The sequence below is a fragment of the Bombus impatiens genome, unplaced genomic scaffold (genome assembly GCF_000188095.3).
Source record: "Bombus impatiens unplaced genomic scaffold, BIMP_2.2 scf_0135, whole genome shotgun sequence".
NCBI lineage: Eukaryota > Metazoa > Arthropoda > Insecta > Hymenoptera > Apidae > Bombus > Bombus impatiens.
Genome location: NT_176554.1, coordinates 2183553 through 2194359, shown reverse-complemented (window position 1 = coordinate 2194359; position 10807 = coordinate 2183553). Strand labels below are relative to the sequence as shown.

General features: G+C 33.3%; 4 protein-coding genes across 8 annotated transcripts in view; 2 read left to right on the top strand and 2 right to left on the bottom strand.

The window, feature by feature from the left end:
* LOC100740612 (pupal cuticle protein C1B) overlaps window positions 1-656 on the top strand; it is a 3247-nt gene extending 2591 nt beyond the window's left edge. For both annotated transcript variants that reach the window (XM_033319063.1, XM_012381823.3), the window contains exon 4: window positions 321-656. In XM_033319063.1, coding sequence (XP_033174954.1) covers window positions 321-478 — 158 coding nt within the window. In that variant the 3' untranslated portion in view covers window positions 479-656. The remainder of the gene's footprint in view (window positions 1-320) is intronic.
* A 550-nt stretch (window positions 657-1206) lies between these two features.
* On the bottom strand, window positions 1207-2550 carry LOC100750106 (pupal cuticle protein C1B-like). The gene is made up of 2 exons (XM_003486847.4): window positions 2080-2550; window positions 1207-1710 (listed from the first exon to the last, which is right to left on the bottom strand). The coding sequence occupies exons 1-2, from the start codon at window positions 2089-2091 to the stop codon at window positions 1333-1335; spliced, it is 390 nt and encodes a 129-aa protein (XP_003486895.1). The 5' UTR covers window positions 2092-2550; the 3' UTR covers window positions 1207-1332.
* Window positions 2551-2773: 223 nt separating this feature from the next.
* LOC100740493 (Fanconi anemia group I protein) lies at window positions 2774-9523 on the top strand. 4 transcript variants are annotated; one of them, XM_024365440.2, is made up of 22 exons: window positions 2774-3550; window positions 3699-3927; window positions 4015-4182; window positions 4271-4494; window positions 4581-4777; window positions 4854-4990; window positions 5059-5279; window positions 5362-5702; window positions 5794-5926; window positions 6004-6311; window positions 6382-6579; window positions 7005-7162; window positions 7276-7440; window positions 7506-7657; window positions 7731-7936; window positions 8002-8169; window positions 8246-8426; window positions 8496-8712; window positions 8794-8866; window positions 8965-9108; window positions 9189-9287; window positions 9378-9523. In XM_024365440.2, the coding sequence occupies exons 1-22, from the start codon at window positions 3517-3519 to the stop codon at window positions 9489-9491; spliced, it is 3867 nt and encodes a 1288-aa protein (XP_024221208.1). In that variant the 5' UTR covers window positions 2774-3516; the 3' UTR covers window positions 9492-9523. The 4 variants fall into 4 exon arrangements, with proteins under 4 accessions (XP_024221208.1, XP_003486983.1, XP_012237237.1 ...); XM_003486935.4 differs by having other exon boundaries at window positions 3644-3927; window positions 7279-7440; XM_012381814.3 differs by having other exon boundaries at window positions 3644-3927.
* Window positions 9293-10792, bottom strand: LOC100749904 (U4/U6.U5 small nuclear ribonucleoprotein 27 kDa protein). The gene is made up of 4 exons (XM_024365442.2): window positions 10482-10792; window positions 10278-10407; window positions 10052-10209; window positions 9293-9976 (listed from the first exon to the last, which is right to left on the bottom strand). The coding sequence occupies exons 2-4, from the start codon at window positions 10394-10396 to the stop codon at window positions 9780-9782; spliced, it is 474 nt and encodes a 157-aa protein (XP_024221210.1). The 5' UTR covers window positions 10397-10407; window positions 10482-10792; the 3' UTR covers window positions 9293-9779.
* Window positions 10793-10807: the final 15 nt, after the last annotated feature.

The following is a 10807-nucleotide window of genomic DNA, read 5'->3' as shown; positions in this document are numbered from 1 at the left end:
ATATATACAAGAGTGTCTATGCACTCTTGTAAGAAACAAGCGAATGAACTTTATTTTATTACTCAAGCTGATACGTACTATTAATATACTAAGCATACCACGCTTCGTCGTACGATATAGTGAAGTAATATCGTTCCGCGTGTATTTCGTGCGGTCAATTATTTAACGAATAGGCGTATAAGTAAAAGCTCAAGTTGAAAACGAACAGTGGCATACCATTGTTCGCTAACGAGGCGAACGCTAGTATGCCGACAGCTTGAACGATTCTTTCACTTTTGATTCGATCGTAAAATTACGATTGTTTCGTGCGATGATTTCAGCTCCAGTGGCTACAGCAGCTGTCGCCGCTCCTGCGCTTCTCGCACCTGGACTGACCACCGCAATCGGAGCTGCACCCGCTCTCACCGCTGGTTTAACTCCTCTGGGGCTTAACGGGCTTGGAGCTTTGCAGGGATTAGGAGCCGTCAAGGTTCTTTAAGGTCCACACGCTCGAACCACTACGAAGCGGCGGAGGACTCGACTAAAACCACGACCGATTATGAAACGCGTTCAAACATTCGTGTCGATGGCGAATCGTTTTTACTACCTAAACGATCAACTTTGTCACAGAATGTAATAATCGAATATTCAATAAATCAATCGTAACTCTATACGAAGCTCGGAGACCAAATTCGTACTCTTGTTCGCTCGTTCTCATCGTTCCAATCGAGCGGAGAAGCTCATAACTCATAGGAACGTTTTACGTTGAATTTTATGATTTCTGAAATCGTTTTAATCAAGACTATCGAGTATTTTACGGTCAAGATGATATCAAAATGATACGATTATATTTAAATTAACTTCTATTTCCTACAAATACATAGTGCGTTCATACGTATACATATTGTATGAATTCTGAGATGTACCTCTCTCTGTCTCACTCGTTCTTTTTCAATATTCATTTTCAGGCCTAACGTATTCGCGAATCCAAGTCAGATAATAGCGATTACTTCGTGATAGACCTGTGCCAAGTGGTAATCATCTATCTGAACATTGTTGTGCGATTGCGATAGATTCTTCGATTTACGTACTATGAGTATTCTCGTTCAATAGAAGATACAGCGAACATCTGGCAAGATATAACAGAATCAACGCTGGCCGAGAATACCTAACAAACATGAAATTAACGGCGAAGGGGGAAGGAAAATATAAGGCGCAACTTGCTACGTTTCAATACATATCGTATTTAATAAATAGAAAGTAAAAGACACTTTTAGTACAAACATAGTGCGATGAAAGTTATTCCAAATGATTGTCAGAGCAACGGTCCAAGAAACTCAGAAGGAGACACGATTACCAAGAGTAAGAGACACCGATGGGGCTGCTGTAGGCCATGTGCGAAACAGCTACCGCTGGAGAATAAGCGACGCCAAGGAGTGGGCTCACGGGTGCTGCCAAGGGTGCTGCCAAAGGTGCGTGGGCTGCGGCGTATGCCACTGGAGCAGTGTGAGCATAGATGGCCGGGTTGGTTACGCGAATATCGGATCTGCTAGTGCTCGAGAATGGGGTGGCAACTGTCTTCGATTGGGTGGCAATTTGTGCCAGATTTCCCGAGCTGCGAAGGATATTGTCCGATGTCGACGTTAAAGCCGCAGGGGTCAGAGTATATTGTCCAGCTGGTGCCAAGATACCGGCGTTGCTCATGGCAAGAATGCAAGCGAGTACTATGATCTGAAAAAGAAAGGAACAAAATTAGCTCAACGATGCCGTTACCGAAACAACTCCTTTCCCGCAGTTATCATCTTCCTTTGTTTCAAGTATATTACACGTGTATTTCGAAAATTTCTGCGACTCCCAAATAATTCAATCCTGTGTTAGAACAAGATCAGAACAAAGAGGCGGGCAAAAGAGAACTTCAAGACCTGAGAATGCAAAATTACAAAAATAATTAACGAATAGTTTAGTTTGTAAACTTGCAAATGGTTTCCACTCGTTTGAGTCGAGTCACATTTGGAATACACGTGAGATACGTTTCAAGTATAACGCAGAGCCGTATGATAGAATTTCGATGTTCGTAACAAGTTATTCTGCATCGCTTACCTTCGAGAACATTGTGAGTCTGAAAGAGAACCTTGGTCGATTCGCTAACAATGTACGAAAGCAAGTGCGTGCTGATCCTTTGGTATCCGAAATCTTATATAGTCCGGTTCGGGTAGGTGAATGAGATACGCGAAATCAGGTGGGGTACAAGGGCGTGTTTCGAACGAGCACCGAAAATGACTTTCGCCATAGGAACATGCGTAATCGTTTGTATACTTTTCTCTGCCACGCCCGAATCTCCTTTTTCTCTTTTTCACTCTTTCAATAATATATCGTTAACTTATCCCCCTCCGACCTTGGACTAAAAATCCAAAACCTTCGACTGGTTGTCGTCAGAGAAAAAAATGACCGCGATCCATTTATTCTATCATTTTATCCTCTTGCCAAACCTCTGCTTGAAATCTGAAATACCGATGTAAATGATAGCGTACCATTCGAACAGTCATCGTTCTCGCTTTCGAAAAATGTACCTATCGTTTACCTCAGAAAAAATCCTTTCTATTTTTTTACATAAAACTACATGATTACAAAATACGCCTCGTCTCTGTATGTTTCAGATAAAGTATATTTTTATAGAAGATATATTTATAAAAAATAATTTCGATGAAAATCCTGTTTATTTGATAAGGGACAATTGCAACGCTGTTTACAAATCAAATTAAATATTTTATACAGCTTCTACTTCCCAAATCATGTATATTACAATTTTCAACCTGTTACATTTCATACATAAATTTCTATGAAATTGTTAAACTTCTAAGTTATTTGGAATGTTCATAACGAAATTGGACTAGTAGTTGAGTAGTAGTTTGTGTTTTTGGCTGATAGGCTCCATATCGGGCAAGTCGCGATTTTGTATTATCGTTACTAGTGAGTAAAATTAATCTGTATTAGAGTTGCGAAACAGTCAAAATTCCACGTTTTAAGCTACAGTGGCGAATGAATGTTAATTTCACGCGTTGAATTAGAGCCGTTATAATTCCTAATACTCCTCTCTGCTAACGTTAAACATGTAATCTTTTTCCATCTTAAACAAATATACAATAGCAGTTAATACTAATTGTCAGAAACGCTACGAATATTTCAAACTAACATGTACGATAGATTAATTATTGAGTGAAAGACGTTTCCCGCCTTTTTTTTCTTCAAATATCAAATATCAGAGATACGCATCTCTGAAGTTACGGCCTCTATACGAAGCTTTGTCGAACTTGTGAATGATATGATACTTGCGCACATGTGTTTGTATTCTACACGATTTGAAATCTTACATTCTTGATAGATTGAAGTCAATCGGTAACGAAGAAATTGAAAATTCCGTGAATTATATTAAATTTATTCCGAATAAGAAAGGTAAAAGCAACAAATAGATCTAAAATATCGAAATATGAGTCAACGGTTTGAAAAATTGAGAGAACGTGGAAATAAATCGGAAATATGCGCATTTGTTCAAGAATCGAGCGTGGAACAGGTAATCATAAATATTCCATTTTAACCATAACTTATGACTTTATAACTGACGTATATGGTGGTAACATTTAAGATTAAAATGTAATTTCATTAGCTTACGCGATTAATACATAGCAGTATTTGTAAATCGAATGGAATAAAAACATTAGATAACCTTCTGCAAGCATTTTCCAATTCTGAAGCCTGTCAAACTAAGCGACGAAAAGTGATTGAATCTACGTTAAAAAATTTGGAGGAAACTAACATATCTCTAGGGCAGGCAAATGCGATCGTTAGCCGAATAATTTCTGACTTGCCAAACTATTCGAAGCAACATCTTGTCAAACTTGTTGACTTCTGTCTTACAAATATTCGCAATAATGATAATGAGCTATGCAGGTATAGCAATTTGTTTTTGCTCCCATTTTCTTCTCTTCTTTTTCTTTCTGCATGAAAGTTTTTCAAACCATTTTCTTCCTTTTTCAGTTGGAAGGATTTATTACCTGCATTACTGGAGGCACTGGAAAATGAAAAATATATTGTTCATGCAGATGCTGAAGTTTCTGGCACTGAATATAAATCGCTAATTATTAAAGCCATATGTAATTATCATTGGAACGTCAATCTCTTACCATCTTTGGCAAAAATGTTTGGGTAACTGACTTTTTGTGTCTATATGATTGAATCTTACATATATGAAATTTTAGAGATAAAAGAGTTATTTAATTTTACCCATATAAAGGGATATGGTACTAGATAAAACAGATCGTAATGAGGTTTTGAGGACATTATGTTCTTCTCTTCCAAATCTCCCTCTAGATCAAGTACCCTCGTTCACATATCAGACGTTAAAATTATGTCCAAATCAAGATAATAGAAAGCTTTTAAATGCCTTGTCCAAATACTTTGAGCTATGTTATTCAAAAACAAGTTTGTCCGATGACAGTAATAGTCTTGAAAATATTGGTATGTAAAATATGTAACTAACATCTGTGTATATTCATTGCATAAGTTTCTAATTGCCATTTTTGTTTTTATATGGATATTTATAGATATAATAAATTTAAAAGAGGTACAAGACATTGAGAGCACTGTTTTGTATCATGTGTACCAAGCTGCTCAGTTAAATCATGAAAACATGAAAGATTTTATCCGTTTCCTTAAACATGTGTCTCATGCCCCAGAGTACGTGCTACAACCCTTTATGCTCTCTGTACTGATGTCAGTTTCTACAATATACGAAGATCAGGTAGTAAACATTTTTAGTATGAAATCAAAAATTTGTATTTTTACTTTATTATTCTGACGTAAAATATTCTTAACAGATATTTGAGATATTAAGACTGGCTGTGGTTAATAGTAGCTTAGAAAAAGAAAAACGACAAAACAGTGCATGGATGAGACAACTTTTACCTACACCTTGTAATATAATTGGGATTATTCGACAAGTCATTGATAGCAGGTCAATTCAATTAATATTTCTTTTTTCACATATACGCTTTATTTTACTGTCTAATTTTAATTTTGCAGCAATAAAGATCGTCATTTAGTACTAAGGGGACTTACAAATTTAGCTTTTACGTTAATGAATGCTGATCAAAAATCCAAAAATAATGCAACAGCTATGTGGCGTATTGGATCCGAAATAATACGAGAAATAATTAAGAAACGTCACGAGACAGTTCCTATTGTGTTACAAGAGTTGATTAATAAAATAGTAGCAGGTGGTATGCCGACAACACACTACACAGGTAAAAGGGCAATAATATTATCAGAGAATTGCACCAAATATGACTCTATTCTTTAATCCTACTTAAAACAAATGTTTTCTAGACTGTTTAAAGTATATGTGCCGCGAATTGTCAATAGTTGTTTTGGATCATCAAGTCTGGATTATAACTATCCTCGAACGATTGTTATTTTTACACCCTACAGTTGCTAATCAAGTTTTATATGCTATTTTGCCATTAGCGCGTGTTTCACCAAATATACGAGAAAACCTTTTATTGACTTTGAGAAAAGCTCTTTACAGGAAAGGTGCATTAAAACGACAAACAGCTGTGACAGGGTATCTTGAAATGTTAAAATATACAAATGTGCATTCTCAACTTAGCTTTAGACTTAGTCAATTTAATGATTCAATGAGCACTAGTTCTAGATCAACATTAACTCAGGTATACATAAAGATCATAAATAAAAATGGAAAGAAACTACTTCCACTTATCTTTATGAAAAAAATTCTACAATTTTTATCACTGAATCTAGGTAACTTTGGAGTATAATTCGCAACGAGGAAAATCGGTGACAGACTGCGATAAAATTTTATATTATGAAATATCGGATATATTAAAAAAGACCTTTACTTATGAGTATGAAACCAGATTACACCTGTACGAAGGTATGGAAGATTTGTTTGAATGACCAACAATTTGTTGTTTGATATTGTCATTTTCTTAATCTCCATTACGTTTTTAGGCCTGTATGGTACTGTGACCAAAAATCCCGAAATAACAGAAATTCTAGTAGACATGCTCCTTTCACATTTGAATCTATATCTTCATACAGATGATAGTGCCTTGCCACCTGTAAAATTGGAATTGTGTACAGATGTCCATGGAGTGGAAATAGTATTACAAGAACCTATTGCTCAATTGATATTTACATTACAAAAGACATATATTAATACAGTTGTAAAAAATTCACGTACTCTTGAAAAATTACATGATATTTTGAAATCACTGTGCAGGAAAATGGCAATTACAGAATTGGAGCATTTAAATTTGGTAATTAAAATTTAAACGCCAATATAGAAAGTTGATATGTCAATGTAAAAATAAACCTCAATAATTTTAGGAACATGGAACTGATTTACTTCATGGAGACTTTCCAAAGTCAGAGATCAAGTTAAAGAATCTTGGTATGGTCATTGGGATATATGAGGCTTTAATGGCGTTTCAAATTGGAGAATGGTCGAAGGGGAATGAGGAAAGCTCTCATGATACTAACAATTTGTTCAAAGGATATACACGTTTGATAGACTTCATTAAAAAGGTAGAATAATTTTTCTTTATATAATATAGTTTATTTTAGCTTCATGGCCATAAGAGGAAGTCAGTTTACAACAAAATTATTCTCCTTATTGTCTTGTACTCTCACTTTACACACACAACCTTATGCTACCCTTATTTTACTATCCCTTATCTACTGTCTACCATGTAATCCTTAACTATTATGTATGTCTATTATCTGTTGCATAAATCTTTACCTCCTTAGCTAGATATTCCCCTCTCTTTGCTCTTTCGTTTTTCTTGTTTTTCAATTTCCTCATCCAGTCTACACCCTTATTGTTTCCTTTCTTACTGGTTATCTCTCCTAATCCCCTACTCTTTTACCGCATGCTCTTGATTTCTGTATTTGGATTTTATTTACTTAGCTATTGTATTAAAAATCATGACATTCGCTATGAATTTTTCTAGCAATCCACAAAAACGAAAAAAAGTGATGGTAATAAATCTAAAAAGGACAGAGATCCCAATAATACAACTAAAAAGTCGGCTAAATCGAATAATATCAAAATACCAAATACTATTATGGATTTGGATGTAATTCGTCAAAGTTTACCGCTCTTATTTTCGTAAGTACCATGATGATTGAAATGAGTGTTGCAATTACTAAACCATTCTGAATGTTTCCATAGTTTTAAATTGCTTATTTTTATCTTAACAATGAATTGTAATTCATAAATAGAAGGTCTTCTACTCAAAATGATGTTGCACTTAGAAGAGACCACAGCTTTTGTTGCTATATTTTACAAACATGTGAACAACTCTTGCAACACACAAAATCATTTATACAGGATACCTCTCAATTGCAAAATCATAACTATATAAATACATATATTGATGTTGGAAGGTAAGTTCTGAAATGGGATAATAATGCCAATAAAAGCATAATAATAATAATGAAATCATTTTTAGATTGCTTTATAAATATTTTGTACAAAATCTGGATGATGCACTTATAAATGATGAACAAGTAACTATATTGGCTTTACAATGTTTCAAGGAAATTTCTTGCTGTATATGTACATTACTCTCATCTGAATTACCAAAATTTCTCAATTCAATTTGTATGTATTTATCTAACTACGTTTACTACGTTATTTCGACAATTTAGATCACAATTTTATTTATTGTTTCAAGTTGAAGTACAATCCAAGAAGGAATCAAAATCTACAAATATCAATTCTCAATTACAAGAAATTATTTTTTCATTGAAGTCGTATCTCAAGAAGTTTCTTACAGAAGAAACGCACAATGATGACAGGGAGAAAGTATCACTTCTGTTATTACAAACAATAGAACAATTTACATATAAGATTAACTTTGAAGATTACAATTCTGAAGAGGTTAGTATATCTTTCATGAAAATTATCTTCTTTGTTTATATAAATCCCTTTTTTCACTAAAAAAGATGCTCGAATGTATAAAAGAAATTATTCAAGTAGAAGATATTCGAAGCCCCATTGTTTCTACAATCATACAATTCTTCTTGAACTTGGAAGAACATAGTCAAGTATGTGGAGATACATTGAATGAAATTTGTGTGGAATTATGTGAAAAAGCTGGAAACATTGATAACGTAAGCAATAATTTTTGTTACATAATATTCAAAACTTTTATGTCTTAAATTGATTGTTATTCTTACCTAAATGTAGGTAGCAATTGAATTAGTAGCAAATAGTTCATATAAAAGTATACGTGAAGATACTATACTACAAGTTTATAATGTTTTGAGTGGTCACATTAAACAAAAATTGGATAGTGCTTCGTGGTTATTGTTGCGATTAAAGGCAGAAGACACTATAGCTAGAGCACCTGGAACAATTGATGAAACTTGTAAATATAAATTTTAAATTCCAAATCAAAATTTTATAATATTCACAAAAAATGATATTGTCTTAACAGGGAATAACAATTTAAGAGATAAAGAACGAAATCTATGTAGACAATTATCTTATCTTGCTCAAGCACTTCAAACATTAGCTAATACATCGATCAAACCAGGTCCATCCACTGACTTCACCTTCAAAAATTTACAATACTTGTATCATTTACTTGGTAATCTTACAAAATACTTTTATGCTAAATCGAATGATCAGAATGCAGCGTTCCAAGCAGTCAAGTATGTGCTGCATGTACATATATCACTTTGTAACTAATGATTTATACGTTTACCGAAATTGACAAATCTCACTGGTTATAGATTCATTCAGGTGGTACAAATAGCTGGAAAATCATTAAAATCTGCTTTCTATAATTTGGTAACATATGTAGAGGTATGTCGAATTCGAATTTTTCGTACATTATAAATAAAAATCAATGTCATCAGTATCATTATTCATTATTTTATTTTATTACAAAATATCTTCTGAAGGAAAATCAAAATAAATTAAAATCAAAATCCGATTCATACGCACAAAGGAATAAAATTTTAAAAGAAACCAAAGTAATACCTCGTGTAGTATATGAAATCGAGCAATTTAACAAAGAAATATTACTACTTGGCAAAAGAACGGGCGTAAGTATAAAACACAAGTATTAAATATTTTATTCTTCGTTCCTCTTTATATTCACAATTTTTAACTCGCATAAATCTAGATACCGCTAGAAAATTACTTGAAACAAAGTATAACGAGAGATTTTAGAATTAAAAATCCACAATTGATAGAGGGACTTGAGGGAATGGATGTCAGTTTAGTAAGTAAAAGAAAAGATATTGCATTATACATTATTTTTCACAAAATTGTCTGTACTGTAATAATTCTAGAATATGTCTAAACTTTATAGCTCAATACACAAGCTCCAGAAAACCCTGAGAGTGAAACATCGAATATGAATGATTGTGACAGCAATAGTGACGATGATACATCTCAAAGCAAACGACTCAGGGTGGATGATTGAAACATTATTAATATTTAATACTGTCTTATTATAAAAAAGCTTGTATTTTAAATATTTTTATATAAAAATTGTTTAATAAATTTTAAAATGAAAAATTTTACGGATCTATCTTTGTCAACTTATATCACTTGTTTTGTCTACTTATATTTTCATTTGTATAAACTATTTTTTGTACTATTTATATGTCTTATTATTCTGATTAGATTTATGAAAACAATAGAACTTGCACAGGTTAAGGAATCTCTATCAATGGTAAAGAATTTTATGGAATCATCACATTTATAATTTTTATGCTACAAAATCCAATGGTCTATTGAATCCTCCTTTTCTGTTCATGTATTGTCTATACTTTCGTTTAAGAATAACATGTACGGCTCCTACATCGTTCCCTTCAACTTTTTTGCCTTTAGTAGTGTCAAAACCACAAAAGCCCATTATTCTCATCATTTCTTGTTCCTCTGGTGTTTTTCCTTGAAGATCAGCCTCTGCAAGATATTCATTTAAAACAGTCAGTTATTTTATAATTTATATCGGGCTTTACTAATATTAGATTTACATACCTGTAATCACAGGACGTTCTGTTGTGGGTTTTAATTTGGGTTTAGGTCTGTCCCTTTCTCTTGATCTAGATCTGCTATACGAACGTCTATGTCTGTCCCGTTCACGATCACGATCTCTTTCTCTATCCCTCGACTTTACTCGATCTCGTTCAACGGACCTAGGATTATTTGAAATTCATGCAATCTTTATATCATTTAAGTCTAATAGAAAAATATAGGAAAATACCTTCTTCTTCTTTCACGAGAACGTCTTCTTCTTCGATCTCTATCTCGTTCGCGTTCTCGATCACGATCTCGAGACCGATCTCTTCTTCTTCCTGGTGAAGGTGTACGACTACGTCCCATACTTCGTATTACTTAATTATTTATAATTAACTTAATAATAACGTGATAAAGGCTGTCGAGTGGACATATTCATATATGCACGAACGTTTTTATATCGAATATATAATTGATAGAATGAAGAGGTTATGTTTACATAAATTGAATCATATTAGGTTATGTCTAACACAGTTGTAGTATTATGCTACATAACTATATAATATCTATATTTGGTATGCTCATATCATTCACAGAATAATAGTAAATAAGATCTTCAGTTATAATATAACAATAGTATCTTGTGGTGTAAATGATCTCTTAATATGTACAGCAAAAGATAGTGTTATGCTTCGTGATGTACTTTATAGCCGACGACTCATCGACATTTATTGTCACGTTTGTATTCGTACATAATATAGTTAATTCATAATATTA

Coding starts and splice junctions, on each gene's coding strand:
- LOC100740493 (XM_012381814.3), top strand. CDS start 3,467: ATGAGTCAACGGTTTGAAAAATTGAGAGAACGTGGAAATAAATCGGAA. Junction 4,991..5,058: donor CGACAAGTCATTGATAGCAG/GTCAATTCAATT, acceptor TTAATTTTGCAG/CAATAAAGATCGTCATTTAG. Junction 5,703..5,793: donor CTAGATCAACATTAACTCAG/GTATACATAAAG, acceptor CACTGAATCTAG/GTAACTTTGGAGTATAATTC.
- LOC100749904 (XM_024365442.2), bottom strand. CDS start 10,396: ATGGGACGTAGTCGTACACCTTCACCAGGAAGAAGAAGAGATCGGTCT. Junction 10,210..10,277: donor TCTCGTGAAAGAAGAAGAAG/GTATTTTCCTAT, acceptor AAATAATCCTAG/GTCCGTTGAACGAGATCGAG. Junction 9,977..10,051: donor AGAACGTCCTGTGATTACAG/GTATGTAAATCT, acceptor AATATCTTGCAG/AGGCTGATCTTCAAGGAAAA.